Source organism: Syngnathoides biaculeatus, chromosome 13 (genome assembly GCF_019802595.1).
Source record: "Syngnathoides biaculeatus isolate LvHL_M chromosome 13, ASM1980259v1, whole genome shotgun sequence".
Classification (NCBI taxonomy): Eukaryota; Metazoa; Chordata; class Actinopteri; order Syngnathiformes; family Syngnathidae; genus Syngnathoides; species Syngnathoides biaculeatus.
This window is the reverse complement of record NC_084652.1, coordinates 12505159-12533111: the sequence shown is the minus strand read 5'-3', so window position 1 is coordinate 12533111 and position 27953 is coordinate 12505159. Positions and strand designations below refer to the sequence as shown.

The 27953-nt window shown below is 38.9% G+C and overlaps 3 protein-coding genes across 4 annotated transcripts; all 3 read left to right on the top strand.

Moving 5' to 3' along the window:
* The first annotated feature begins 260 nt into the window (after positions 1 to 260).
* On the top strand, positions 261 to 9131 carry nmnat3 (nicotinamide nucleotide adenylyltransferase 3). 2 transcript variants are annotated; one of them, XM_061839691.1, is made up of 7 exons: positions 261 to 575; positions 1225 to 1328; positions 1927 to 2073; positions 2587 to 2770; positions 4107 to 4186; positions 6872 to 7071; positions 8397 to 9131. In XM_061839691.1, the coding sequence occupies exons 3-7, from the start codon at positions 1962 to 1964 to the stop codon at positions 8610 to 8612; spliced, it is 792 nt and encodes a 263-aa protein (XP_061695675.1). In that variant the 5' UTR covers positions 261 to 575; positions 1225 to 1328; positions 1927 to 1961; the 3' UTR covers positions 8613 to 9131. The 2 variants fall into 2 exon arrangements, with proteins under 2 accessions (XP_061695675.1, XP_061695674.1); XM_061839690.1 differs by lacking the exon at positions 1225 to 1328 and having other exon boundaries at positions 262 to 575.
* A 136-nt stretch (positions 9132 to 9267) lies between these two features.
* rbp1.1 (retinol binding protein 1, cellular, tandem duplicate 1) lies at positions 9268 to 15442 on the top strand. Its single transcript, XM_061839692.1, has 4 exons — positions 9268 to 11551; positions 11820 to 11998; positions 13380 to 13481; positions 14982 to 15442. The coding sequence occupies exons 1-4, from the start codon at positions 11479 to 11481 to the stop codon at positions 15030 to 15032; spliced, it is 405 nt and encodes a 134-aa protein (XP_061695676.1). The 5' UTR covers positions 9268 to 11478; the 3' UTR covers positions 15033 to 15442.
* A 2149-nt stretch (positions 15443 to 17591) lies between these two features.
* copb2 (COPI coat complex subunit beta 2) lies at positions 17592 to 27579 on the top strand. The gene is made up of 22 exons (XM_061839903.1): positions 17592 to 17738; positions 18130 to 18267; positions 18362 to 18448; positions 19019 to 19145; positions 19235 to 19383; positions 19922 to 20068; positions 21337 to 21436; positions 21516 to 21658; positions 22349 to 22548; positions 22623 to 22733; positions 22915 to 23003; positions 23137 to 23243; positions 23776 to 23919; positions 24149 to 24279; positions 24408 to 24615; positions 24732 to 24842; positions 25483 to 25697; positions 25783 to 25921; positions 26336 to 26473; positions 26559 to 26636; positions 26739 to 26882; positions 26971 to 27579. The coding sequence occupies exons 1-22, from the start codon at positions 17736 to 17738 to the stop codon at positions 27064 to 27066; spliced, it is 2805 nt and encodes a 934-aa protein (XP_061695887.1). The 5' UTR covers positions 17592 to 17735; the 3' UTR covers positions 27067 to 27579.
* The last annotated feature ends 374 nt before the right edge of the window (positions 27580 to 27953 follow it).

Sequence of the window (27953 nt, the reverse complement as noted above, 5' to 3'; positions counted from 1 at the left end):
TAACCGCTTTGTGTTCACTCAAACAGGTCAAAACTTCACACTGACAAAGCAAATTTGGGGGTAAATGAGACGAGGTCATCATTATTTCAGTATAATAGCGTCATTACAATACTGTATGCTGCTAACAGTGTTACAGTGTCCCATTTGTAGTGTAGTGTTTGTACCATGGACAGCTCCGTCATGGCTCTTCTTCCACGAGGGGTCGCACTTAAACTATGTGGGTTTTTTTTTTTTTTTTTTGGTTCGGAACATAAACTGCCGCTTGTCCACGTACGGAACAAAAACAGTGTGACACATAAAAGAAAGACACCCGCTTCATAAAAGTGTAACGTATTTTGTTAATCACCGATCTTTTAATATATAGAGGTTTTTGTTCTAGTTTAATTTTTAATCAAATATAATTCAGTCGGATATTGTAGAAATGGTCGTATCCGCGTTCTCAGCGCTCCTGATAACCAAAATGGACCCCATTACGAAGGCGTTTGTTGTGGTTGCTCACTCCTAATAGACGTCCTCAAAATTAAAGATGAGGCCTTACACCAAAACAGTTCGAGAAAGGAAGAACTACATCCAAGGTACGTTTTTCCTATTTTTGAATTTAATCACGGACACAGACTGTTGAATGTCCTCTAATTAATGACGTGCTTGTTTTAGAAAAAAATAATAATTAAAATTAAATTGAGTGTTTCAAAAACTGCATTCCTGCCATTAGATTGGTAATAGATTCTAAATGTAAAAGTCCGTGTTTGTATCTAATACCTTTCGCAATAAATCCTAAAAGTAAAATCCGGTGCAAACATGATTTAGTCTTGTGAGTTTAAGGTTATCCCAATCAAAGACTGCCTGCCTTTAGTGTAGGCAGCGAGAGTTCCCTCCCAATGACTGTGTCTCTACGTGCCCTGCGACTGACTGGTGACCAGTTAAGGGTGTAGTCTGCCTTTCGCCTGAATTAGCTGGAATAGGCGCCAGCACCCCCATGACCTTCTAAGGATAAGCGGCTTGGAAAATGGATGGATGAATATTTAGCAACTAAAAAGTGTGATGTTGAAAAATATATATTTTATTTCCTGAGCTAGATTGAAGTGCTTAAAATACTTGAGGATTATTATCTAACAAGAAAATAATCTCATAATGCTTTTTCTGCGATTGATGAGAACACTGATCAACTTTTACTGTCTTTTACCATTTGAAGTGCTTTAATACTCAAAACTTTATGATGAACAGTCACTCGTGTCATTCACCACTTCATCTCTGCTGGATATTCTTTGACTGACACTAAAAGCTGTGTGACTGCAACTGGGAAGAATATCTGATTCTTGCTACTCAAGTTAAGTGTCAATGTGAAACAAGTTGAAACCTTTGAAACTTTGAACGTTTTGATTAAATAAACATTTGTTTTCCCCTTGCTTTCTCCTCTTCTCCACTGGAATAACTATTAATTTTTCTCACAACGCATCAAAAGTTTGTTTTTGAGCTTGAAATCAGCATGTGCATCAAGATGGCTCATTACATGAGAAGTAATAATAGAAAATGTTAAAATAATTGAGAATATAAATAATAGATTTGATGTTGTAGGGCATGTGAGTCAAAGCTGAAATAATAGTGATGAGTTTAAATTAAAAATAAAATTGTTAATCAGTTTTTATTAGATGTGTAATTCTGCCAGTTCTCTGTGTTTGCCTATTTTTTTGTCTGCCCTTGACTTAGTAATGCTGATTAATGTAGGGGTATTTTGTAACGTAGCACTATAAAATATTAACATGTGTTCATCATGATGTCATAGACATAAAACCACTGTCACTGAATTGGATACTGGTGGATACACTTTCAAAAATGTCTACAACTAGTCATCAGTGACCAGAAATTCAGGCTGGTATCAGTCACTTTTTTTATGTGACATTGTTATTGTTATCCTTTCCTTTCCAGGTCCTTTTGCCATCTTGAGAAGGTCTTTAACCAAAATGCCCATCCAGCATGTGCCGCTAGTCTTGTTAGCCTGCGGCTCCTTCAATCCCATCACCAACCAGCACATGAGGTTGTTTGAGCTGGCCAGAGACCACATGCAAAGCACAGGTCAGATGGAAATAGTTTTTTCTTTGCTGCTTGTGTGTTTTTATAAATTTATGGTTTTATACATTAATACTATATGTAATGAGTAAATCTATTTCTTCCTGAAGAACAAACAACCCCACAACATTGCACTAACTAAACTAATGTACAAAATGACAGTTTGAACAGCTTTCCACAAGACAACATCGAGATGAAGATTTTTCAAAGCTTTGAAAGCCTTTTTATTTTTTCGCATTTTGTTAATGAACCACTAGGGGACAGCATGTTACATGGAAGTTGAGACGTTTTCCCTACGTTGTAGTAATCATGACAGTATCAACTAAACTTTCAATCAGCCTTAAACAATAGTTAGTATCTAAACTTTAAATATGACGTTACCTAGTGCATCCTTCTTGACAATATGTGTTCTAACAAAACCTAACGTAACATATACAACATTGCAGATGCTGTAAATAAATTTATTTTCTGTCAGCTATCCTGACCTACAAAAAATACATTTATATGCTCTCCCTCCAGGCCAATACCAAGTAGTGGGTGGAATTGTGTCTCCTGTGAGTGACAGCTATGGGAAGCAAGGCCTGGTCCTAGCAAAGCACAGGATTGCGATGGCAAAGCTGGCGCTCCAGAGCTCAAACTGGGTCAAAGTTGACGAATGGGAGAGCCAGCAGCCTGACTGGACTGAAACAGTGGTCACCATGAGGTGAGAGTTAAAATAATAATGTACTTGTACTAAAAATTGGGGGTGTCACAATCTCACGAAACAAGAAAGTCACATGTCCAGACACAAAGTGTTCTTTGGGCTTCCTGGGCCAATCAAAGATATTCGTGACAACCGCGTGCGACTAGCATTTAAATTACAGACTACGGAAATCAACAGCTTTGACATTCAGCATTGTTTTATCACTCCCCTATTTCTAATTCTAATCTAATTTTCCATTTCTATTTTGCCTATTATTTTGGCTGTGCAGAGGGCAACATTCACAAGTAACTTAAATCATGCATCTTCTCAGCTGCATTATTTTCTCTCTCTCTGTCTCACAGACACACACACACACGGACACTTTATCACTTTATTCATGAGTTTTGACAGCAAACAGCTTCGCCATTCAGTCATTTTAGTTGATAGTGGAAATGTGCATGTGTAGTTGTTTCACTTGAAAACTTAAACTTAAAACTCCCATTGAACTTTGAATGTGATCTGTTACTTCTGAGCACAGCCAGTTACAAGAGTCAGTGCATCCTTTTGCAAATAGATTTGTTTCAATTCATTTTATTTTAAATTTATTTATAATCAGTTATAAGACTATTTAAAATAGAATGGATGTCTGTTGCACTGGTGAACTGCCCGAGAAGAAGTCAAACGTCAAGTCAATCACATTATAGTTTATTTCAGTTATTTTCACCTCGCCTCTCAAAACGAGAGAAAAACATCAGTTGAATCAGTCGAATTGTATGAATTAATTGTTGAAAAAGTTTGACAATCATTTATTTTGATCAGAATGATTGTACAACACAAAAACACCATGTCTAATTCTCTGAATGCATGACGCCTGGGAAGGCCATGTGAAAGCGGCTTTTAACGTCACACTGCTAATTTGGTCATTCAGTACAATCCCCCCCTTAGCTTCCTTCATTCAGCCCCCCCCCTTTTTTTTCATTGCCCCCACCCTCATGATTTTACCCAAATCCCCTTACGAGTGTTCCCCCTCTCATTCACATTGTTGATTCTGATCCATGTTTGCGCAACATGAGTGCTGATCATGACATAAAGCAGCCCGTTGTTTCCAGGCGCCGAGCACCACACCTCATTTGCTTAACCAACCCTTGAATAGAACTGGTTTAAGAAGCTTAACAGGAGTACAACAGGTGGATTTTTTTCATACATTTTTTTTCTTCTGTCACGCATGCCATTTCAGTTTTATCTCAATATGCTTTGTTCGGCATTTATATAGTACATGTTCTAGAGAAAAAAACGTTTTTGATATATTTTACTGAAGTTAGATAACACCGCTCCCCACATATATTTTTCTTGACAGGTATCATTATGGTCGTATTCTAAAGGAGTATGAACAGAGGACAAATGAAGACTCCAGTGGAAAAAGCAGTCCTTGTCAAAGTAAGAACTTCTTACTCACAAAACCTTTAAGTTTTGGGGGGAATTTTTGTATTGTCCCTCTGCTAAGAAACATTTTTACTTGCAAAGTCAGGTTAGGAAACATTGGAACATACTGATTGTATTAATGTTGTATTTTATCACACAGTGATACCTTTACTTACAAGTGACCTAAATTAATCTGTAGTGAGTCTAAATTTGTAATGAATGAAGGTAATGTAGTGCCCTCGTATGAGAGGCATAGTCGCAGATGCTCATTGAACCTTTTATTAGATGGTCAAAGGCACAAGTACATAATGAGAGTGCTTGTAAAGTCTGACTCCGACTAGCCCCTAATGGCATTCATTAGGCCACGCCCCTTAAACACACACATCTGACTGAAGCCCACTCTCGTATGTACAGTAACTACCGTACACTATATAACGCCACATACAATACCCGCAATTTTTCTTGATTGAAAGGAAGAATTTAAAAAAGAGAGTAGCTCTGTGTTGGACCCTCTCCTCTTTATCACCTTTTGGCAATATTTTCTGTCAATTCAACTCAGACTTTCCCTGTGAATGACACCCTGCTGTACCTCTTCAACAAACCCACCACACTTCCTCCTCATTCTCTTACTGAAGGCTTCTCTGATCTTACACATTGGTTCTCATTCAGCTTTTACAACTCAACAGTGATTCAACTGAAATCCTACACGTACCAAACAAACAGTACCAAGTTCAGACTAGTCAAAATTGAGAGTTTTTTCATTACCCTTGCTTTGACCGACTGTTTATCTCTGCTTTCAGGTTAACACTCCTTCCAAGCACACATAAACATTATCACCTGGGCTACATACTTTTGCTTATGAAACATCAGTCGCCGCTGTCCATCCCTCACCCCCACATTGCTGCGGTCCTTTTTTATATTCTTGTCACTTCCCACCTTGATTATTGCAACAGCTCTGCTGCGCGGTCTCGCCAACAAGTCATAATAAAAACTACAGCTTTTTCAGAACCCTGCCCCCCGTCTTATCACAAGGACCCCCTCTACTCACCATGTCACCTCCATCCCTGTGACACCTCCACTGGCACCGTCTCCAATACGTCATCCAATATAAAATACTGATTTGCACCTTCAAGGCTAACAATAACGTCATCTACTCATATCTTGCCAACGACCTCCATCCTTTTGATGTGCCTTCCCACTCTATTAGATCTTTGTCCATCATCCACCTTACCACCCCTTCTGCCTGTCTCTCAACCATTAGGGTCACAGCCATCATCCACTCTGTCTGCCATCTTTGGAACTTACGACCACCTGTCCTTCGAAAAACACTCATTAACCCTCTTCAAATCCAAACTCAAGACATCTATTACGAATTCCCAATTCATATTAACATATCTTATATCACTTGCTATTTAAAGGGCTCCTGTCATGCAATGGATGATTTTTAGTATGTTATTAATGAAAAAACGTCACCCAATATGGGCCCATGCGTTTTTTCACCACAAAACATGATTTAGACATACACAGCTTTTTGTAACTCATGCTGTGAAAATCCTCTCGAGGGATTTGTTTTCGAGAAGAAACAGGAAGTGACGTAACGGACAGCGACGCCCCCAAGTGGACACGTTTGTTTCCATTAGTTTTACCTCCGGGAAGGTAGCTCGTTGTTCCTTCGTATTAGCCAAAATGCCGCCTCATTGCATTGCTGGACATTGCTTGAACACTCGGGAGAATGGATTTAGCCTTCATAAATTTGCAAGAGATCCGGTTCGTTGTGAAAAATGGATTGCACGGGTACAGAGGACAAGAGCTTTGTGGGTTCCAAATAACAGGTAGGCAGTAATGCGCCCCAGCTTGACGGTGTTCAACAAGTACTGCGGCAGCTTTGAACATCCTCAGCTCATCTCCGCCGCGGAAGTGTATCGGACGGGGATGCAATTTGGCCGTGATCGCATATCATCTGAATATGGTTCGAAACAATAGTGTAATATTGCGCCGGTAACTTCACTCGTTTGTGTGGTGTTCTCCTTTTCGAAAAGAGCTTCCGTGTCAGAAGGGGCGCGTTTGTTTCCCATAGTTAGGGTGCACCGCGTGTTTTCATTGGTGGATGTCCGGGTAACGTCACGGACGGAGGATGCAGCCAATATGCCGACCACTTGGATATCATAGAATTACACTTCTGCAACTTTGCGCGTGGATGACACGCTCTCCGCTCACATTTATTCTTTCATCTAGACATTGAAGTGAATAATGTTATATGTATTTTTCATTACAATATCTATTTTAGAATGTTTATAGGGATGGGACTTGGGTTAGGTTTCTTTTACTTACATTTGTATGGTTACCTTGAGTGGCTTGAAAGGCGCTTTTAAATAAAGTGAATTATCATTACTCTATTTTTTGTGACCACAGAATAGATATAATAATGCATAGTAAATACAAATGTTTGGGTTTAATATCAGTCCCAGGACCAAATTTAAGCAAATAATGCACACTTTCAATGGAAACTGCAATAGATAATGAGCAAGGAGCGATTCTGTTTTCTGTAAAGAAAGCCGCATTTATCGGGACGATTTAAAGGATTCTTCTTATTACACCCTTTGCTCTGTGACCATGAAATCGAGTCTCCGAAGAATGAACCTAACCAATTTGGACACAGTTCTCCCGCTCCCTTTCTCTACCTCTTTTTTTTCCTTTCAGGCAGCCCTCCTCAGCTGAAGCTGCTGTGTGGAGCTGATTTCCTGCACACCTTCAAGATCCCAGGCCTGTGGCAGGATGACCACATGGAGGAGGTGGTCGGGCGCTTTGGCCTCGTGTGCGTTAGTCGAGGTGGGCATCAACCCGAGCAGATGGTGCACGAATCAGACACCCTTTGGCGCCACCGGCAAAACATCTTCCAGGTCAGTGATGCTCCAATTGTGTCGTGGTATGAGGGCTCTCTCTAGTTCAATATTAATGTTAGTCACAGAATTACTCAATTATTAAAACTTTTTATATTATCTTAAGCCTGCTACACACCAAGCGACGTAGCCAAACCCAACTTAAACTGCCAGTCACAAACTGTCATATCATATCACATGAGCTTTTCCAAATCCATTATACTTTTCTGGGTATAAGTAAGACTGCCGCCAAGCCATGCCAATAAAAGTATGTACAGTATATGTATTTGTTTTACAATAATACTTAAATATTTAGAATATCATTTGCAACTGCGGCTGGAAAGCAAATTGTCGGGAGTCTCTTGTCAAATGTATACATATTTTCACAAAAATAAAATAACCTTTTCCGGTATAAGCAAGATTCATCTTTCCGCCGCCAAGCCCTATTTTCAAGTATGCGCAGTATCTATTTTGTGTTTTAGAATAATACTTCACCTTTCGTGTGTAATTGTGTCTAAAATGTGTGAACAGTTTCTGTCATACAAATGCGAAATCACAGTCAATAAATGGGGTGATCATTATCAGTTGTCATGATGACTAAATCATCAGAACAGAAGCTGGAATTTAACAGTATGAAATAAAATAAATCAATAAAATATTCAATTTCACTTAAAGGCCAGCAAAGTGAGGCAAAGTGACACAATTGAAAGCCATATTACACTCATTGTGGAATTTGTTGGGATTCAAATTGGAAAAAACTGTTTCGGTGATTGCGTTTTCAGGCCCAGTTGAATCCCAATTGACATCACCACCAATTCATGGGCGGGTTTAATTATATATTAAAACTCAATATAGTTATATAGTATAGTTAACATAGTTACAATCCGCTTCTTCCTTGACAATCACGCCATGTTGTTTGTGGTTCAATAAAAAAAGAATGCATAGACAGCCTCAAAAAAGTAGATTTGTGACAAAAACACCGGATTTTTAAGTCTTTTCATTGTAGCGAGTTGCTTTACAGGATGTGTGAGTGCCAATCGCCCAGTGTGTGGCTCTGATTTGCTGAGATTATTGTTTTCACGATTGTCCATTTCATTTGCATGTAGTTGCATTGCTCAAATAGTGTAGCTAAATTTTTTTCAAGTACAGTACTCAAGTTTTAAGTATCAGTATAATACTTGAATTTGATGAAAACTTGAAATTTATTGTGGTAAAAATGTCATTTTACTTGCAAAACATGTTATTTTAATCTATAATTTAATGTGACTCATGATTGTGATCCTTGATTTTTTTTTGGGAGTTGGTACATGGTCTATGGGGTACAAGTTTGAAACCCTCTGCTCCAGGTGAAAGAATGGGTGAGGAATGAGACCAGCGCAACAGAGGTCCGGCGGGCTCTCAGACGGGGAATGAGCATCAAATACCTGATCCCAGACTCTGTGATTGAATACATTGAGCAGCACAACCTCTACACTGAGGACAGCGAGAGGAGAAATGAGGGCACGGCTCTGAGGCCGCTCACCAAACAAGCACAGCAGCCGCTGGAGAGTCTGGATGACTGACACAGATCAATGCGTCTCTCAAATGGCGAGGGATTTAGTTCCACTAGCTGATGATGAAGCAGCCACATACACACTGAACATTGTGGCTTCGCTGTGCTTCAACCCACTATGAAGATAGCACTTGAGCTGCTATTAGAGTGTGGTCATTCTGCAGGGGGGAAAAGCTTTCATGCAGGCCCAGCTCCCAGCTGAGAATCTGGATAAGTGACGAGAGTGAGCTGAACATAGACGCCCTTGAAGTATGAATTCAATCACCGATAAATGTTTCTGTTCAGTCTGGGTCGGGGGATTTAGTTTACGTTGTGCTGCAGTGTGGTGGAGATTTGTACAACAACAGTAAGACTGACATTGGACTAAAATGTGGTTTGAAGAAAACATCACCAGCCTTTGTTCCTCCCGATTCATGGACATGCTGTGTTCCATTTTTGGATGAATATTTCTCAAATCTTACCAGTTTCTCATTATGATTGCAGTTTCTAAGGGGTACAAATAAAAGAAAACAACATTATTGGAACAGTATCATCTACCTGGTGGTGTTGTTTTCGTAGTACAGTTATGACTGCTGTTAATTCCACATTCAGTCTTCAAATATGTAGGCTTTGTGCTCATCAAATCTACTAATGACTACATATCAGACATCCTTATATCTTGTTTTATGATACAAAAAGACAATACCTAGATTATTTTGAAGTGGATTTATAAAAGACAAAGTTCCAAAAGAGGGATGATTGAATGGGGTTGATGACCTCATAATGCACAACTGCTGTTTTTGTTGGTTTTATTTCATGTGGCCCTACTTGTTTAAATTTGGAACTTGTACTATACATTTTCATCCTTGATATATGCTGTTCACACTGGATATGGGATGAGCCTTGCCACAAATAGGCATTTTCAAAGAGTGGAAAAAAAAGGTTCACTAAAATTGCCTGCAAAACAACAGGAAAGCACTACTTTTGTATAAAAGCTCCTCAACTTACTTCAACATTCTTCTTAGGCATCGAGGTGTGGTGGTAAAACTGTTTAAACTGTTCTTTTTGTCTGGTTACTGAAGGGTCACTGGTTTGAATCCCGACTGCTTGGGCAAGACACTGAAACCTAATTTTTTCCCAGTGGGCCTGCCAGCGGCTTGCATGGCAGAAACTGCCCAGTGTTGTATGAATGTGTGCTTGAACGAGTGAATGTGAGCCTTTGTAAGGCACTTCGGGAACTGTATTGTGTAGATAAACAGCTCTGTAAATGCAATCCAGTTTAAATATATCTCCCTAAACTCACTTCAACATAGTCCCTTTGCACTAATTTGGCACCAAAAATCTTTTAAAAATAATAACAGAAGATAGGTTCAAAAATTAATTCCAGTTATATATATATATATATATATATATATATATATATACACACACGTTATATGTGTGTGTGTGGGTTCTGTTAGATGGATATAGACTTTTATGCATTCACAGCAGAAAGATTGGTCTTGCAGTTGGAGGCAGCATGGTGGCCTCGTAATTGAGGTTTGGGTTTCCAATCTCAGCTACGCCCTTTGTGTAGAGTTTGCAAGTTACCCCCTTACTTGCCTGTAATTTCTTTGGCTTCCTCCCACATACCAAAATTATCTGCCTTTTTTTTAAGACTAAAGTGTCCATACATATAAATGTGATTGAATGGTTGTCAGTGGCAGTCACTGACTGGCCACCATTCCAAATTGTACCCCCAGGTCTCACCCCAATATGAGCTATGATACACTTCAGCTCCCTGACTCACTGATGGTGTCGTGGTACAAACGCCTGCCTCTGGTGCAGGCAGCGTGGGATCAATTCCCGCTCAGTGATAGCTTTGATATCTGGCTGGCGACCACTTCGGGGTGTAGTCTGCCTTTCGCCCGAAGTTAGCTGGGATAGGCTCCAGCTCTCTCCCCAGATAAATCTAGAGGGGGTGCGTCAAGAAATGCATCTGGCGTAAAAAAAACTGCCAAACAAATATGAGTGTTCATCTAAGATGACAAGCTGTGGCAACCCCTAACGGGACAACCCAAAAGAAATACATACAGATTTCAACTCGCTCACAACCATAATGAGGACAATCACCGAAAGAAATCCATGTAATACAATAGAAAATTGATGAATATTCTCAAGTATTGCTGATATTTGCCCAACTATTCGATGTATTTTGTCACTGATGCGTGACATCTGTTGTGCTACTGATAGTAACTGCCGTTTTTAAAACAGTATGTGTTCCTACTGAAAGCATTTTTGCAACAGTGGGCCCTTAAAGTGAGATTATCAAATTAAATGAGTAATTTTACAAAACTAAAGACTTGACCAGTCTATTGTGCTCCATTTCTTTGTCCTGTTTAGATCATTCTCAGCTCAGGGGATTGCGTTTGTGTAAATCTTCATTCAGGCTGTTTTATTAGATCCATGTATTCCATTGAGTTGCTGTATCTTCTCTTCTTTGTGAAAGAAACTCATTATAAGCATAAATCAGGGCTAAGGGCCAACACGTGGAGTTATATATGTGGGCCTGAAGGGAGTTCATTTATCCTAATCCCTCATAGACTTTGTAAGCAAACTGCAAAATAAAGCACACACAGGTGCATTGTATATTATGTGAGCCTGTGCCGGCTGTGTGTTCCAGCAGAGGATAAATTGTAGTGACGCTTGAGGTGTTATCGTCAGCTGGGAAATGGTAGGTTCAAGCTCTTCACTAGTTAAAAAAAAAAAAGAAATCTGGCAGGTAATCGGATTTGAAGTTGAGTTTGGTTCAAATGGGAGATTTCTGATTGCGGGCTTTGCACTTGAGCACCAGTGGCCTTTCACAGCTGACCTCCTCGCCCACTGATAGCAAGGGAACCTCTGGAGAAGCAGCCAAAATGCCTGTGGATCTGAACGGATACTGGAAAATGATTTCCAATGACAACTTTGAGGAATACCTCAAGGCTCTTGGTGAGTATGCAAGGAAGAAACCAACCTGATCATCACTCTATAGAACGGCAAAATGCAAAATCACCACTAAATGTTAAATTCCAAGTGAAATATTGTTTTTAATTGTATTTCTATGATTTTCAGATTTAATTCATTTGTGTTATTTTAAAATCCACAATGCACTCATTAGATGTCTTTCATCATTTCTCTGAAAACTAAAAAGTATAGAATGGCTTGGATACAATCATCTTAGTAAATAATACGTGTTCTTCTGGGGACTTTGTTGCAGATGTTAATGTTGCCATCAGAAAAATTGCCACTTTGCTGAAACCTGACAAGGACATCGTCCACGATGGGGATCACATTATCATCAAAACCCTCAGTACTTTCAAAAACTACAACATGGATTTCTACGTGGGCAAAGAGTTCGAGGAGGATCTGTCCGGGGTGGATGACAGGAAGTGTATGGTGAGTGCTGTATTTGGGATCAGTGTGCTGATCTAACAGGGCTACTTTTGCTGCAAGTGAATCTTACAAATTGAAAAACTTGTAAAATATATTGAGATCCAATGTGAAATTAATAATGTTCAATTTTGATTACCCCAAATACAATTAAACACTCATTAGTGTTTCTTAAAGCTGTGCTCCATTATACAGAATGCTATTTCCAATATTTTGTAACACCTCCAGTGCAGTTCTGAACTACTATCATAGGAATACAAGCATGACTAAACATTACTTTATGACTAAAGTGATCACCACCCTCTTGTCTCACAAGGTTTTGCAAGTGTGTGAATTTGTACACGATATATGACTGCATATTGCTACAACCCGCATGATTGCAAGAAACAGAAGAGCTATAATAGCCCACAACTGTGCCACAGACATTATCTGGAGCAGTTCACATCAAGATGGGTCCATGACAAAAACATTAATAACTGTAAACACGACATACCTGAGATGGTGATTATTAAATGAATAATGTGTGCAGATTGCTACATTTTTCGAGTTGAACAGTTTTTATGTGGCCAACCGGAGGACAGAAAAGTGCAGTTTTTATTTTGGACCAGGTATCTAGGCCTCGGACGGAAATTTGAAATCTGACTGGTTAAAATAAGAGTCCGATTGCTAATATAGATTATGTTACATGGGTCAGTACTGCCGATTCTGAAGGCCCAGGCAGGTTGGTTGACAGGGAATCACATCACATCTCATGACATCTGATTATCCAAAAGCAAATCTGACGTGCACATACATGTGATGAAAGCACTGCTACAAAATGAAGAGAACAGAATAATAGTAGGTAATTCATGAATACAATTTCATGGTACAAATACAGTATTAGAATTTGGGTTGTAAATGTAGATCACTGCTCATGATAATATACAGGCCAGCTGAGACTTGAATGCTCTGGCAATAAATAAATAAATATAATGAAATATGCAGAGCAGAGCTACAGTCACAGAGCTAAAATCCTTCATGTAAAATGATGCAATAACTTGAGAACGGGGTATTTTATTAATAGACATAATCCCTTTGTACTGCATGTAATCAGATTGTGACACTGAACACTGAAAGGAATGATTATTCCTTGAGAGAGAAACAGCTTTTTTGTTTCCTGATAGGCTGATCACAGATAAGCTATAAGCTTTTTTAAAGGCTGGGCGTGAAGGTCACACGCATCCTTTATGAGTTGATTTTATCGAAATGTCGACAGGCTGAGCCGCATGCAGTGGGTTTACATGCATACGTTAACGACAGGAGCCATCCGTTGTATCGTTGAGGTTGATTACTCCCCAGATATACGAATGTCATAAATCAATGCCTCTCATCTTGACGTTACACTCAGACCACCATCACCTGGGAAGGAGACAAGCTGGTGTGTGTGCAGAAAGGAGAAATTGAAGGAAGAGGCTGGACCCACTGGGTGGACGGAGACGAGCTTCATCTTGTAAGATACACCTCATCGGCTCCTGCCATGAATATCAATCACACATTTGAGACACTTCAGTCCAAATCATTAAATGCCTCTCAGTACATATACGCGGCACATTTATCTTCTCATGCAACTTCATGAAACTTCACTGTGATGTACTCAAAGGATGAGGCCTTCATTTACAAGGCTATTTTACTCAATCCAGTATATAAATTGAACATGTGAGACTTTTTTGAAAAGACTGAGCCACAATAGGTGAAAATTTCAAAATTAGACATTCTAATTTTGTATATATGGTAAAAAAAAAAAAAAACTCACACACTTTACGCATTTAAAGTTATTAAAACAGTTAAAGTTTAAAGTTGTTAAAGCAGTTCTTAGTCTCTTGCCCTCAAGAAATGGGAAACTATCGTATAACATCACTTTGAGAAATGAAAAGATGTCTCTCACTTGCACAGTTCCCCAAACAAGAGTAAGTGCGCTTGCCTCAAGCTTTTTATCTGTCACAACAGTTGAAGTTTAACTGTAGACATGACACAAAAACAAAAGAAAATGAAATGTTGGAGCAACAGTACATTGTAACACAAAAATATTTCAACAAACCATACCTCACAAAAGTCAGCTGAAATTAGCATAGTAAGTGTTATAGGAATTATGAACTTTTAAGCAATTGCTACTTTATCACACAAAGAGCAGTAGCACAAATACCAAGTGGCAGTTTTAATTTGTGTTACAAGCAACTACATGACTCGCCTTAAATCATATCTTCTCATGCCCATAATGAAAGCATTGGCACGTAAAAGGTGGGCAATTAAGTCATGACAAAGTCATGAGTTCAGCATAATGAGAATTCCTTCCGTGAAAAGTCATCAGCTACATTCTTTAATTCAAGTGAATGAGAATGAGGTTATCAGACTGCAGCCATCAAAGCGTCATCGGTGAGAAAGATGGAGCGTTTCATTTTGGAGCGTTGGTGATCTCTGGTGGGTGGAAAGAACATTGCAGGATATATATAAAAAAAAAAGGGGGGGGGGCAGTGTATGTCCATCCATCCATCCATCCATCCAGGAATTTATCAGAGAATTTAAGTGTCGAGAAAATCCCACAGGGTCCCACTTACCCAATAGCCAATTCACAAACTACATTCCAACATCCATCCAATGATTCCCAACAAGTGTGCCATGGAATAAAGTGTGCAATGGGAAATTTTTCATTTTCACTTAATTTATCTAACAATGTTTATTTAGGATAAATAATGTATCTTTGTACATCTACTCATGCCATTGACATATCGTGAAATGCAGAATAATGTCGAGCTTCCTCCCACGTTAAAAAAAAACATGGTTTAGGTTCATTGAAGACTCAAAATACCATGTGCATGTGTGTGTGCTTTTGCGAGTGTGTGTGAGTATGTGTGTGTGTCCGTGCACCCTTAAGGAACATATGAGCAAGTAGACATTGCAAGACTGAAGTATGTTGCTCCCTCACTTCAACCTGTGTTGTATTTGTTCACAGGAGCTTAGAGCTGGAGGCGTCGTCTCCAAGCAGGTCTTCAAGAAGTCGTAAAGTGTCTCCTATATCCGACGAGATGATACCCCCACTCCCCACCCTCCACCTCCAGCTGACAAAGCATCAGGCATCCGATTGTGTCTTTACAAGCATTCAACTACATTCACACCCCCTATATAATTCTCTACCATGATATTCTGTCACTAATCAAACGTCAACCGGATCTTCCAGCTCAAAAAATGCAAGGTAGCATGCATATCATGTAATGTTCCCAACTGGTTCAGAACACCTGCTGCTTTGATCAATGTATTGATATGCATTAGAAGTATGGATGCGATTAAGTGTGTAGCTTATCAGAGAGGCAAACCGCACTGATGCTTTGGGATGCAAAGAAGTTGCTTAGTTGAGGGATGCGAGTGTCTCTAGTCAGGATGGCAGGTACGTTGTGCGTAAATAAATTATATCCCTCCCGATTGGTTTGCGACTGTGTCACAGATGGTAAAATGAATCAATCAATGAAATAAAACAATTTCCAACTCTCTCTTGTCATCTGTGCTTTCTTGAGTGGTTAAAAGCAATTAATTAAAGTCCCTGCAAAGTGAAAAGAATTGTTTTCTAAATTTGACACACCATAGAGACAAGTGGTGTAAACAACATCGCCAAATTTGAATGATTAAAACTATCTAGTATGTAAAATGACGCTTCAAAATATTTGTCTCCACACTCAAATGCTTTGGACATGTCAATTTAATGTATGAAACTCCAGAACCGCTCAATTGTCGAATTAAAAAACAAAAAACACAATTCTTTCTGGATAAATGTATGCTTCCTTCTGTAGTGGGAGTGTATCCCAACAGGTACCGTTACTGTCACAGGGTTTCTTGTCATAGTCCCAGCATTCCAAGATCACTACTTTAATTTTTTTTTTCTTTTATGCTCTCCCCACGGACACATTTTCCTCGTACTCAAAAGAAAAGAATAAAAGATGAATTGTTCATTGTGTTATCTTATTGATTAACTGTATTTGTTTGGCACTAAATTAGCTTTATATACAGCTCGTAAATTTGCATTTTAGGTGTTCCGTATATGTTTCACTTTGTATTAAAGATACATAATAAATAAAATAATTTGTTATACGTCATATTTCATTAGGCAATATTTTTTTCCTATTTGAGATGACAATTATTATCCATCCATCCAGTTTCCTCCAGGTATCTGAGGTAGGGGCAGCAGGTTAAGCAGAGAAGCCCAGACTTCCCTCTCCCCAACCAATCCAACTCTTCCGAGGGGATCCCAATGTGTTCCTGGGCCAGCCGAGAATATGCACTATCTCCAGTGTGTCCTGGGTTGTCCCCGGTTGAACATGCCTGAAACGCCTCAACAGGGTAGCATCAGAGAAAAATCCAAACCGGATGCCTGAGCCCTCTCAATGCGGAGGAGCAGCAACTCTGAGCCGCTCCCAGATGTCTGATCTTATCATGCTAATCAGACTTACAATTATTAGTAGTTAAACAGATGTCACGCTACAAAGAGAAAAGCTCTTTGGTATGATGAATCTATCAAACATAAAAGTCACATTTTCCATCCATTCATTTTCTGAGCCACTGATCCTCACAAGGGTCGTTGGAGTCCTGCAGTCTGTCCTAGCTATCTTCAGACAGGAGGCAGAGTATAAACGGGCACTATAGAGTCTTCATTCAACCTACCATACATGTTTTGAGGACAGAGGAGGAAACCAGAGTGCCGAGAGAAAATTCACACAGGCACAGAGAGAACATTCAAACTCTACACAGGCGGGGCTGGGATTTTAAACTCAGTCCTCAGAAGTGTGAGGCTGATGCTCTGACCAGTTGTTCACCATGCTGCTTCTGGTCACATTTTCTTTTTTTCTATTTCCTTTTTTTACACATTGCATCTACTGAGATGAAATGACAGGAGAATAATTTAAATTATGTTAAATAAATGTTGTGATGTTTTTATTTTTTAAATGTAATTTACTATAATCACGAAGCCGCCAAGCAGGTTGCAAATTTAAGAGGACGACATATTGGTTAAGATCCAAAAGCTTACCCTAAAAAAAATGAGAAGTTTTCTGTACCCAGCTTTGTCCTTGTGACATTTATGTATATATGTTTTAAGGAATGTAATAAATAATAATTCAAGAAAACAAACGTCAGCCACTGTTTCCATTGATATATGTTTATATGGAGAGACACTTCAATTAACACAACAGGCCTTTTTTTACGTATAAATTTGAAATAAGTATTTTTGTCTTGTGGACTTCATTTGATGGGTTGTCAGGGCCCAATAAAAAAAAAAGTTAATTACTACTAAACAAACATCTTACAGACATTATTGTCTTTTCATAAAAGATTGGGAGAGGCGTGACAAAATATATATATATATATATATATATATATATATATATAATATATATATATATATATATATATATACACAGTCAGTATATATACAGTCTATAAAGATATGAATTCCTCGTTATTGTTTTGGAATGTTTGAAACTACCTCCTCCATAAGCTTAATAGTATGTTTTTATTTGCAGAAAAAAATATACTGTAATGAAATCGACTCTCCGAAGCTGTTCGCCACGTCACAGTAAACATTTTCGCTTCCAGCTCTCGCGAGATTATGATTCCCGGAAGTTCCACGTCAGTGTCCAGCGGCGTTGACTGCAGTCGGAACCTTTGCATTTTGCTACATAATTTTGCTGGTCTTGTGTCGACGAAAGGGTGATTTAAAATGGTAAGAAACGCATAAAGTAGAGCATATTAACTGAGATTTCCTCAGCTTTCATCGTGCTGTGTTGACTTTTGTTGTGTTTTTGTAAAAATATCCATCCAACAAGGTATTCATGGTATTAGCAGAGCGGCTAAGTTAGCTTGTGTGCAGCTCTTACACGACTGTGTATCAAACGTTGGTTGTTAGTTTGTTGTCGAATGACGGTGTAGGTGTGATGACAGTGAATATAAACAACCCAAATGAGCCGCATTCTTTTATTATTGGTAAGTGGTTCTGTGTCCTGGTTTTCCGATTCATATATTGTACGTCAATTTTCAAGTTTTTTTTTTTTTTTTATAGTGACAACTGACGTGTGTGCATAGAAATGACATGTATTAACCCCTTTTTTCCTCAGCCGCTGAGGCTTGACATAAAGCGGAGGCTGACAGCCAGGTCTGACCGTGTCAAGAGCGTGGACCTTCACCCAACCGAACCGTGGATGCTGGCCAGTCTGTACAACGGTAGCGTCTGCGTGTGGAACCACGAAACACAGGTTTTTACAAAACAATAATTTTCGTTTTAGATGTCAGACGAACTTTTTTTGTTGGTGAAGATGAAAATGTAACGCTTGAAATGTTTTTTGGCAGACTTTGGTGAAGACTTTTGAGGTGTGTGACCTTCCTGTCAGAGCATCCAAATTTGTGGCCAGGAAGAACTGGGTCATCACAGGAGCAGTAAGTTTCATTGATTGTGCTTTTTAACTATACCGTGGCACCACTATTTGCGAAAGTCTCTAACTACAGATTTTTCTTTTTACAAAACGGCTCCTCAGAAAAATAGTTCGACATCATTCTTTACCCACTATGATTTTTGATTCTCTTGGACACTCAACTGGCACCGAATCACACACTGTCACAAGCTAAACTTGTCACGCTAAACAAAATTGAGAAATTAGGGTGATCCTGTTGTTCCTTTGCATTCTATTAAATTATGTATTTGATATGTTGCTGCAAAGTTAATTACTATAGCTTTCTATTTATTAACAAAACTAAATTTTATGTTTTGTTGGGGGGCGCTGGAACAGATTGGCATTTCCACTTATTTCAATGAGGATCATTTGAGATGTTTTGGGTTACAAGGTTGGTCACACAGCACTGTTGTCACACTGTTGTTTTGTTTTAATTACTAGGTTTTAATATATTATTTTCCTAAATGAACTAACACTAAGGGAATATTTTGTCAGATTGGTATTTCATGATTATTAATAATTAGATTTAAAAAAAAAAAATCCTTTCTTTTGGTAGGATGACATGCAGATCCGTGTGTTTAATTACAACACTTTGGAGCGTGTTCACATGTTTGAGGCCCACTCTGACTACATCCGTTGCATTGCTGTCCACCCAACCCAGCCCTACATCCTCACCAGCAGCGGTAGGGTTCTTCTTGTAATCCACACCAACAAACATAAATGCGTTCACCCAACAGTGTCCTCCTTAAATGCTCTGCCCATCTCTTTGTAGACGATATGTTGATCAAGCTCTGGGACTGGGACAAGAAGTGGTCCTGCAGCCAGGTGTTTGAGGGTCACACACACTATGTGATGCAGATAGTCATCAACCCTAAAGACAATAATCAGTTTGCAAGTGCCTCCCTTGACAGGACTATTAAGGTAGGAAGATGTTGTTTGTACTGCTCCCAAACTACATCACCTATGCAATCTCATGTAATTATGGTAGTAATGTCAATAGTTGTATGCGAAAGAATCACTGAATTAAATGTTTAAACTGTACCTCACGTTACAGTGACTTCAAATTTTTTGAATCCATGAGAGAGCACATTTAACTAGAGTTCTCAAAAATTACATCTGATTAAATTTAAAAATACATTTTAATTTAACTTGTATGTGCAAGACATTTCAGTTGAGTTTGTAAGTCTAAAATAAGCATACATACAGTGGGTACAGAAAGTATTTGGAACCCCTCACATTTTTCACTGTTATATTTCAGCCATTTGCTGAAATTTAGGTTGATTTCCCCCCTCGTTTTCCTCACAGAAAAAAATGGAATTATGGAAATGAATAATCTTCCATATTTTTCTTCAAAATATTGAAATAATTTATTAAGTTGTCCTTTGTGAAGTGCATTAGGTACTGTGACAATGTAGATTAAGCGCGATGTAAGTGCAGTCCACCATTTTTGTCATTTCAGGTTTGGCAGCTGGGCTCATCATCTCCCAACTTCACTTTGGAAGGCCATGAAAAAGGGGTCAATTGCATTGATTATTACAGTGGAGGTGACAAGCCCTACCTGATATCAGGGGCTGATGACCGTCAGGTCAAAATCTGGGACTACCAGGTACAACATATGTTTTGTTATTGTTTATGTACTGCGAAGTGAAAAGTAAGTAGTGCTTTAGCATGATAAAGGCTTTTCTAACCCCCAAAAAATGTTTTTCATGTCTCCCATACTGCAATAGTGAAAAACTAAGGATGTCCTGATCCGATCATTGCGATTGAGTAAAAATAGATCAATTTTATTAATTTTCAGACATTTAAAATGTCACAAAGTGACAAAATAATCTAAAGGTTCAAAGATATTGCCTAATGGAACTGTTATAGCTTTATTTTATATTCAACAATGTAATGTTTCAGACTATTTTTAGTACGAATTTTAAGTCGGTGGTCCCCAACCTTTTTTGTCCTGTGAACTGGTTAAGAGTAGGCATTTTTTTTTTTTTACCCTCCACAGACCGGCAGACAAGGCTCTTGTGTATTTGCCCTGCCTGCATGCTCAGTTGCTTCTTCTTTCTCTTTTTTTTTACTGGGTCACTCATTCAATCACTTATTCAAACGCTCCCCCATTGAACTGGTCTTAGAGATGCAAATTACTTGGAAACAGGGAAAAAAATATGGGGTCATCATGGAACAAGTATATATTTATTTCATTAGAAAATGAATGGATTCTATGCGGTATCTTTCGCTACTTAGTTTTACTCTAATAACACACTCAGATATATGACTACTGTTTCTTGTCACCACTCCTCGTCAAAGCACAGAATCGAACAAATTTATAATCCGTCAACCTGTTGGTTTTTGATTTTTGCAATTTGAGAACATCACACGGGGTGCATAATTTAGGGAAGGTAATTTGTATGGTGGCAATGAAGCGGATTTACTTTGAAATAATGAATATTTATACACTTACGCCATAGTAACTGACGGGTAATGTCACAATACTCACAAATATATGTTCTTCCTAATCTGTGATAAAATTAATTTTATCACAACAGTCTTCTTATATTCTCTTGTATCTTACAGAAAATGATTAGCATGTATCCTACACCATTGCCCCTAAGAGGCACGCTCATTATGAAAAGCAGATATTTTTTTCCCGACTATGACATGAAATCAAACATTTTCCTCTTTTAGGTCAATTCAGATAACCGAAATTATTTTTCTTCGGGAAAAGATGGAAATTTAGTTTTTCATATCATTTTTATGTATGTATTGACTCGGGGTTCAGCACTGGCAGATATTTCAAATCAGAGACTTAGAGTTGGGTCCAAAACTGTGTGATTGAGACATCCCTACATATAATTTATCTGTAATTTACTTCTGTTCTAGAATAAGACCTGTGTTCAGACGTTGGAGGGCCACGCTCAGAACGTCTCATGCGTGAGCTTCCACCCAGAGCTGCCAATCATAATCACTGGCTCAGAGGATGGTGAGCTGGAATATCTCATGTTCTGTTCTCTTCTAATAGCTAAATTAATCTTTGTTTTGCGCATTTTCTGTCACTGAAGGTACGGTACGTATTTGGCACTCTAGTACATACCGCCTGGAAAGCACACTCAACTACGGTATGGAGCGAGTTTGGTGTGTGTGCGGCCTCAGGGGCTCCAACAATGTAGCACTGGGCTATGATGAAGGCAGCATCATTATCAAAGTGAGTACAAGAACTTTGTTTTTCATCTGTGAAGTCACACAGGTCCAGCAAGTAAATTTTAATTCAAGTGACAGTGACAGATACCTTGGCATACAGGGTTCATTTTGTGACCAAACTTCTAACTTAATATGCGCAAATAAATTTTGCCCATTATATTAATTTAAATTCCATGAAATCTGCCCCCCCTCCAAAATAGATAGATAATAAACACACTGATATTGTATACAAACATAATGAAACAAAAAAAGAGTGTTAAGAAATAAATTGGTTTTATACAGTCTAGTAGTGTACTAACTGTAGTCTTCCTGTCTTGGAAGTGTCTTTAGGGGTGTGGCCCAGTGACTGACTTCAAGAAGGTGAACTTGGGTTTACTTAGTGGTTAGGTTAGTCTGCATATTAGCCTCTAGGCATGGGTTTAGGCCTAGGGCTGCTCCTGTGTTTGGCGGTTTTTCCCAATTAAATAAACAGCTGAAAGTACATTGTCAATTGTGGTTCACCTTGCCCATTTACAAGGGCTTAAGCATTGCATTTTATAACTTGAAATACGTAAATTTAGGGAGCTTGACAAGTTAGCACTATACCTTTTCACTGTAGTCATCGTTGTGTCGGTGATGTAATAGTAGTCTTCACATTGCTTTCATCCATGCAAAAAACATTCTTAATCTCAGGTGTTGTTGTTTTTCACTTCAGGTGGGCCGCGAGGAGCCGGCCATGTCAATGGACACCAGCGGGAAGATTATTTGGGCGAAGCACAGTGAAATACAGCAAGCTAACTTGAAGGCTATGGGTGACGCTGAGATCAAGGATGGAGAGAGGCTCCCACTCGCTGTGAAAGACATGGGAAGTTGTGAGATATACCCTCAAACAATTCAGCATAACCCCAACGGCAGGTATGCGGAATGTCCACAAACAGTTTCAGTCTCTCCCTGAGTGAACTGGTCTCATTTCAAACTCTTGTTTATAGGTTTGTTGTAGTGTGTGGCGACGGAGAATATATAATCTATACTGCCATGGCTCTGAGAAACAAGAGCTTTGGTTCGGCTCAGGAATTTGCCTGGGCACATGACTCATCAGAGTAAGTGTTCACTATTAAGTGTGTTTCGGATGCTTTACTGCTCAGTAGCTACAGTATGAGCAAATGTTCTATTCACTTGTGTATTTATGGAAAAAGAAAAGACAGCAGCAGACAACCCTCAGAATTGTCTTATTTATGTTTTTAGTGCATATGTAATCGTTGATGTGCCTCTTTTTAACAGATATGCAATTAGAGAGAGCAACAGTGTTGTAAAACTCTTCAAGAATTTCAAAGAAAAGAAATCCTTCAAGCCTGATTTTGGAGCAGAGGGTATGGCAATGCTTTTGGAAAGCAAACCTGTGGTGCAATAGGTTATTGTTGCATGTATGATGGTAAAAACAACCACGAATACGTTTTTGTTGTTTGATTGTTTTTTTTTTTTTTGGGGGGGGGGACGATGCAGGAATCTATGGAGGTTTCTTGCTCGGGGTGAGGTCAGTGAATGGTCTGGCATTTTATGATTGGGAGAACACTGAGCTGATCCGCCGCATTGAGATCCAACCTAAACACGTAAGACTCGTCTGTTTTTCTTTCAATAGGAAACTTGATAAGAGGTCTTAAATGCCAACTACATAACTATTATTTCTCAACTTGTGTTTCAACCATTTCATTTTGTCAACTACTTTGGGAGCCTCCTTTGTCGATTGTCTGACAAGTTTTCGTTGAAAATATTCACCAATAAGGTTTTACAGTATGCAATTGTTGACAAGTCAAAATTACTTTTTAAATAATGCTACTTGTCCTAAAAACGTAAAGCACAAATGGATCATTATGTGATGACAGCAGCATTGGGAATACAATACGTAATGTATTTTACTAATCCATTGTTTGTCCTTCAATTTGTTATTGAATATTTTAGAGGCGTTTGAGGTGCTAATTTGATGTAGTTTAGAAAATTCCACAAAGATTCTGGCTACGTGTCATGTTGCTGTGTTCAAGTCTACATGTTTTTTTTGGGATGTTTTGTAAGGTGGTTTACTGTTGACACAAGCAGTCTGATTCTTGGGTATTTTTTGCATGTTTTTTTTCATCCTGGTTGCAGATCTTCTGGTCAGACTCTGGTGAGTTGGTCTGCATCGCTACCGAAGAATCTTTCTTCATTCTTCGCTACATGGCCGATAAAGTAGCTGCCTCACAAGAAAATAACGAAGGAGTGACGGAGGATGGCATTGAGGATGCTTTTGAGGTTTGTCTATTTCCCTCTTTGTAAGCTTTTTTTTATTACGTTCACAGTAAACCTCCCGTCTTCCTTTATTGCGGTCGATATAATATAGGTCGAGCTGCAGTCGATAAAAATCTGCTGTACAGACATCTTTTTCTTGAAAAATATTTTAAACGTATTAAACCACATTTTTAAAAGTATTCCTTAGCACCTGTTTTCACTAAGTAAATTCATGAATTATCTCCTGCTTCAGGTCCAAGGAGAGATCCAGGAGATTGTGAAGACTGGACTCTGGGTTGGTGACTGCTTCATCTACACCAGCTCAGTAAACAGACTCAACTACTTTGTAGGGGGAGAGATTGTCACTATTGCTCACTTGGACAGGTAAAGTATTTACAATTGCATTCAAGTCCCCTTAAACTTTTGTTTTTTCAAATAAATTCCAGTTATATGTAAAGTAATAACAGAACACAGAAATTTTCCATCATTTAAGAAGTTCCCTCTCTGTGCAGAACCATGTATTTACTGGGTTACATACCCAAAGATGACCGTCTCTACCTGGGAGACAAGGAGCTCAACATTGTCAGCTACTCCTTGCTGGTCTCAGTCCTCGAGTACCAGACTGCTGTCATGAGGAGGGACTTTGGAATGGCCGACAAGGTACTTCCCACAATTCCAAAAGAGCAACGGACCAGAGTGGCCCACTTCTTGGAAAAACAGGTCAGAACTTAATGCAATAATTAACCTCAGTATTTCCTAGTTGTTAGACCAATTGATGGCTTCCTCTATGCTTATTACGCTATTTTAGTTTGTTTTTTCTACCCCCGGCTCTCCAGGGTTTCAAGCAGCAGGCGTTAGCAGTGTCCACAGACCCTGAACACAGATTTGAGCTGGCCTTGCAACTGGGAGAGTTGAAGATTGCTTACCAACTGGCTGTTGAAGCAGAGGTAACTTATCATTTTTTAAGAATACAATGGTGCCTGGAGTTCAGTTTAGTGACCATGCTCATAACGTCACAAACTTGTATCGCACATGTATCTCGAATGGTTCATCTTTCATCTCTTCGATCATCTTTACCCAAATTAACGGAAATCCAATTAAACCATTCCAGTCTCTCACAAGAGAAACACATTTTTGTGATGTGTAATAAAAATAAGACCAACAGTAGTAATGTACTGCAAAAGTCAAAGCATAAAAAATGTATAAGTATGTTGTGTAACCATTCTTAATTTTTTTTTTTTTTTTTTAGAACAATAATCACTAGGCTGAAACAGGCTTATTCTGTCTTTTCTCTACATGCATATGACAGTTCACCATGTCATCATAAGAATACATCATTCTGGGTGGCAACAAAACGTTCTCCATTGGCAACAAATATGTCAACAAACCCTATCACACCATTTGATCGAATGAGAGTGATCTGAGAACACATTGTGACGTGTGAATGAATGAGTTTCTTCTTGCGAAGTGTCTCTAATTGGCTATTCTTCTCCTCTACTACTGTAGTTTGAATTTGTGGTATCCCGGCAACATTTGTTTAAAAACATTCTGAATGGACCTTTTCATGTCCTCCTTTCCCCCATAAAGTCGGAACAGAAGTGGAAGCAGTTGGCAGAGCTGGCTATTAGTAAGTGTCAGTTTGGCCTGGCCCAGGAGTGTCTGCATCACGCCCAGGATTATGGTGGCCTACTCCTACTCGCCACCGCTTCCGGTAATGCCCCAATGGTGGGCAAGCTGGCCGAGGGTGCAGAAAAGGAAGGCAAAAACAATGTGGCCTTCATGACCTACTTCCTGCAAGGGAAGTAAGTACCACATGTGACCGAAGGGTCCTGATTTCGGTGTGAAAGTCAATGGTGTAACTGGTTTTCTGTCATAATTTCTAAACAGACTGGATCACTGTTTGGAGCTTCTAATCAGAACCAACCGCCTACCTGAAGCCGCTTTCCTGGCTCGGACTTACCTGCCCAGCCAGGTGTCCCGTGTGGTCAAACTGTGGAGAGAAAACTTAGGCAAGATCAACCAGAAGGTGAGTACTTTGTTTTTACGGTTCATTTGGGTGTATATTGCTGTAATAAATAATTTGACCCTAGGTTTCATTTAGTGCATTTATGATATCTGATTTCATTAGCTTTAACGCAGGTGTTTTTTTTAAATTTGTAATTATTTTTGACACATTTAGTTTGACAAATTTGAACTGGGAGTGGCATGAAACATTATGTATCCTCATATTTTTTTATGAATTGTTTACTATTTGTCATATGCTGCTTATTGTCAACAGAGTTGCTCACTGCCACCATGCAGCACTCATATCACAAATTTACTCATCTCAAAGCAAAAGAACAGCTGTATCTTGAGAAACTTGTAAACTGTGATAAATGTATTGTAAGACACCACTGTATTGTTTTTTTTTTTTTTTTTTTTTAATCTCTTTGTGGTGTAGGCTGCTGAATCCTTAGCAGACCCCACCGAGTATGAAAACCTGTTCCCTGGTCTTAAAGAGGCGTTTGCGGCTGAGGTTTATCTCAGAGAAAGTTGCTCAGGTGCCACCAGGCCTGCCAAAGATTATCCGCTGGTCACAGTGAGTTGCTCCAACAAAAGCGCATCTCAAAGTACTTAACTTTAACTGTTATTGTGTTTTAACCGTCTCTCATGTTTTACTCTAGCTAAATGAAGACAGAAATATTCTAGAGGAAGCTCAAGAAAACCAGGCCCAAGAGATATTGCAGTCTTCTGCTATTCAGGTTTGTTGGCGTTATCCACACATTCCGAGACACCTTTGTAACTGGAGTTTTCATTACATTTTGATAAAATGGGCATTTAAACTTTAATTTCTCACTCTGCAGACAGAGGAATGTGAAAAGTCTCCCTCAGTGTCCACAGCTACTGTAGTTTCAGCAGATTCTGCAGTCATGCCTTTAGAGCCTGAAATTGTCCCTCTACAGCCTCGAGAAAACATCCCAGAATTCTCACAGTCAGAAAAAGATAAGGTAGAATTTTTCATTCTTATGTGCTCATTTATTTGAGTGTGGTTGTCTCTGGATGAAGAGCTGTTCCAAACGTTGTCTTTTTATGAAGGTTCTGGAAGAGCTGGAAATCGACCTGGACAATTTGGAGGTGGATGACATCGATACCAGCGATGTCAACCTGGATGATGACTTTCTAGAGGATTAGAGCTTTTCCACCTATTCAGCTGTCAACCACCTCTGAACTTATTTAAAAACAGAGACCAAACACCCCTGTTCCCTTTTTGTACTTAATGTTATTGACCACCTGCAGATTGAAGTAGATGGCGATGATCTCAATAATGTTTTATCCTCAGAAAAATAGTAGACTGCGTGTCTATTTCCAGACTCCATTTTGTATACCATTTATTGAATGTTGGAGGTAATTTCACTTTATTGCATTGACCTACATGTTATGTTTGTTTGTTTGCCTATAAGATGAAAATCAGTGCATTCAGTTCAATAAACTACAGTTGCTGTACATAATCAACTTTGAATTGACATGGATGGATACGTTTGTGGTTTGGATGTAAGTGGAGAAACTACTTAAAATAGATGTAGTTTTTGTGTTTGTCTCATTACAATTGAGTCTTTGGCATTTGAAATACATCATACGGACTGTCCTATGGCAGTCCTTAAAACCACAACTAATAAAGAGAAACCCAAACTACAGCCCCAGCAGCATCAGTTTTCCCTTGTCTGGTTATGAAATAAATATATTGAGGCATTCAGCCTGTTAAGGGAATACCTGTCTTGCTGTCTTTACGTTGAATGTCATTTTTAGGACGTTCCACGTCCTCGCTTGTCATGTGAAATATTTGACCTGGAGCCCCCTCAGCTAACTACTTAAGCATATTCATATGCAGTAGACAAATGTGACAGACTGTCATTAGTTTCTTTTTCCTTTGTGATTGATTTGTTCAAATGAAATTGGCACAAAAAAACACATTTGTTTGTGTTGAAATAATGACCAGCCATTCAGCATTTTATAATAATTTCTAATGCATAATTGTTGCGGATCTATTTTATATTAGTTTTTTTGTCATCACGTATTAG

Bases quoted from the DNA above. Each gene is read 5' to 3' on its own strand.
- nmnat3 (XM_061839690.1), top strand. From the start codon at position 527: ATGAGGCCTTACACCAAAACAGTTCGAGAAAGGAAGAACTACATCCAA. The intron at 2,074-2,586 runs GTCAGATGGAAA...CTCTCCCTCCAG, and splicing joins AGACCACATGCAAAGCACAG to GCCAATACCAAGTAGTGGGT. The intron at 4,187-6,871 runs GTAAGAACTTCT...TTTTCCTTTCAG, and splicing joins AAAAAGCAGTCCTTGTCAAA to GCAGCCCTCCTCAGCTGAAG.
- rbp1.1 (XM_061839692.1), top strand. From the start codon at position 11,479: ATGCCTGTGGATCTGAACGGATACTGGAAAATGATTTCCAATGACAAC. The intron at 11,552-11,819 runs GTGAGTATGCAA...ACTTTGTTGCAG, and splicing joins GGAATACCTCAAGGCTCTTG to ATGTTAATGTTGCCATCAGA. The intron at 11,999-13,379 runs GTGAGTGCTGTA...CGTTACACTCAG, and splicing joins TGGATGACAGGAAGTGTATG to ACCACCATCACCTGGGAAGG.
- copb2 (XM_061839903.1), top strand. The intron at 23,920-24,148 runs GTTTGTCTATTT...CTCCTGCTTCAG, and splicing joins GCATTGAGGATGCTTTTGAG to GTCCAAGGAGAGATCCAGGA. The intron at 24,616-24,731 runs GTCAGAACTTAA...CCGGCTCTCCAG, and splicing joins CCCACTTCTTGGAAAAACAG to GGTTTCAAGCAGCAGGCGTT.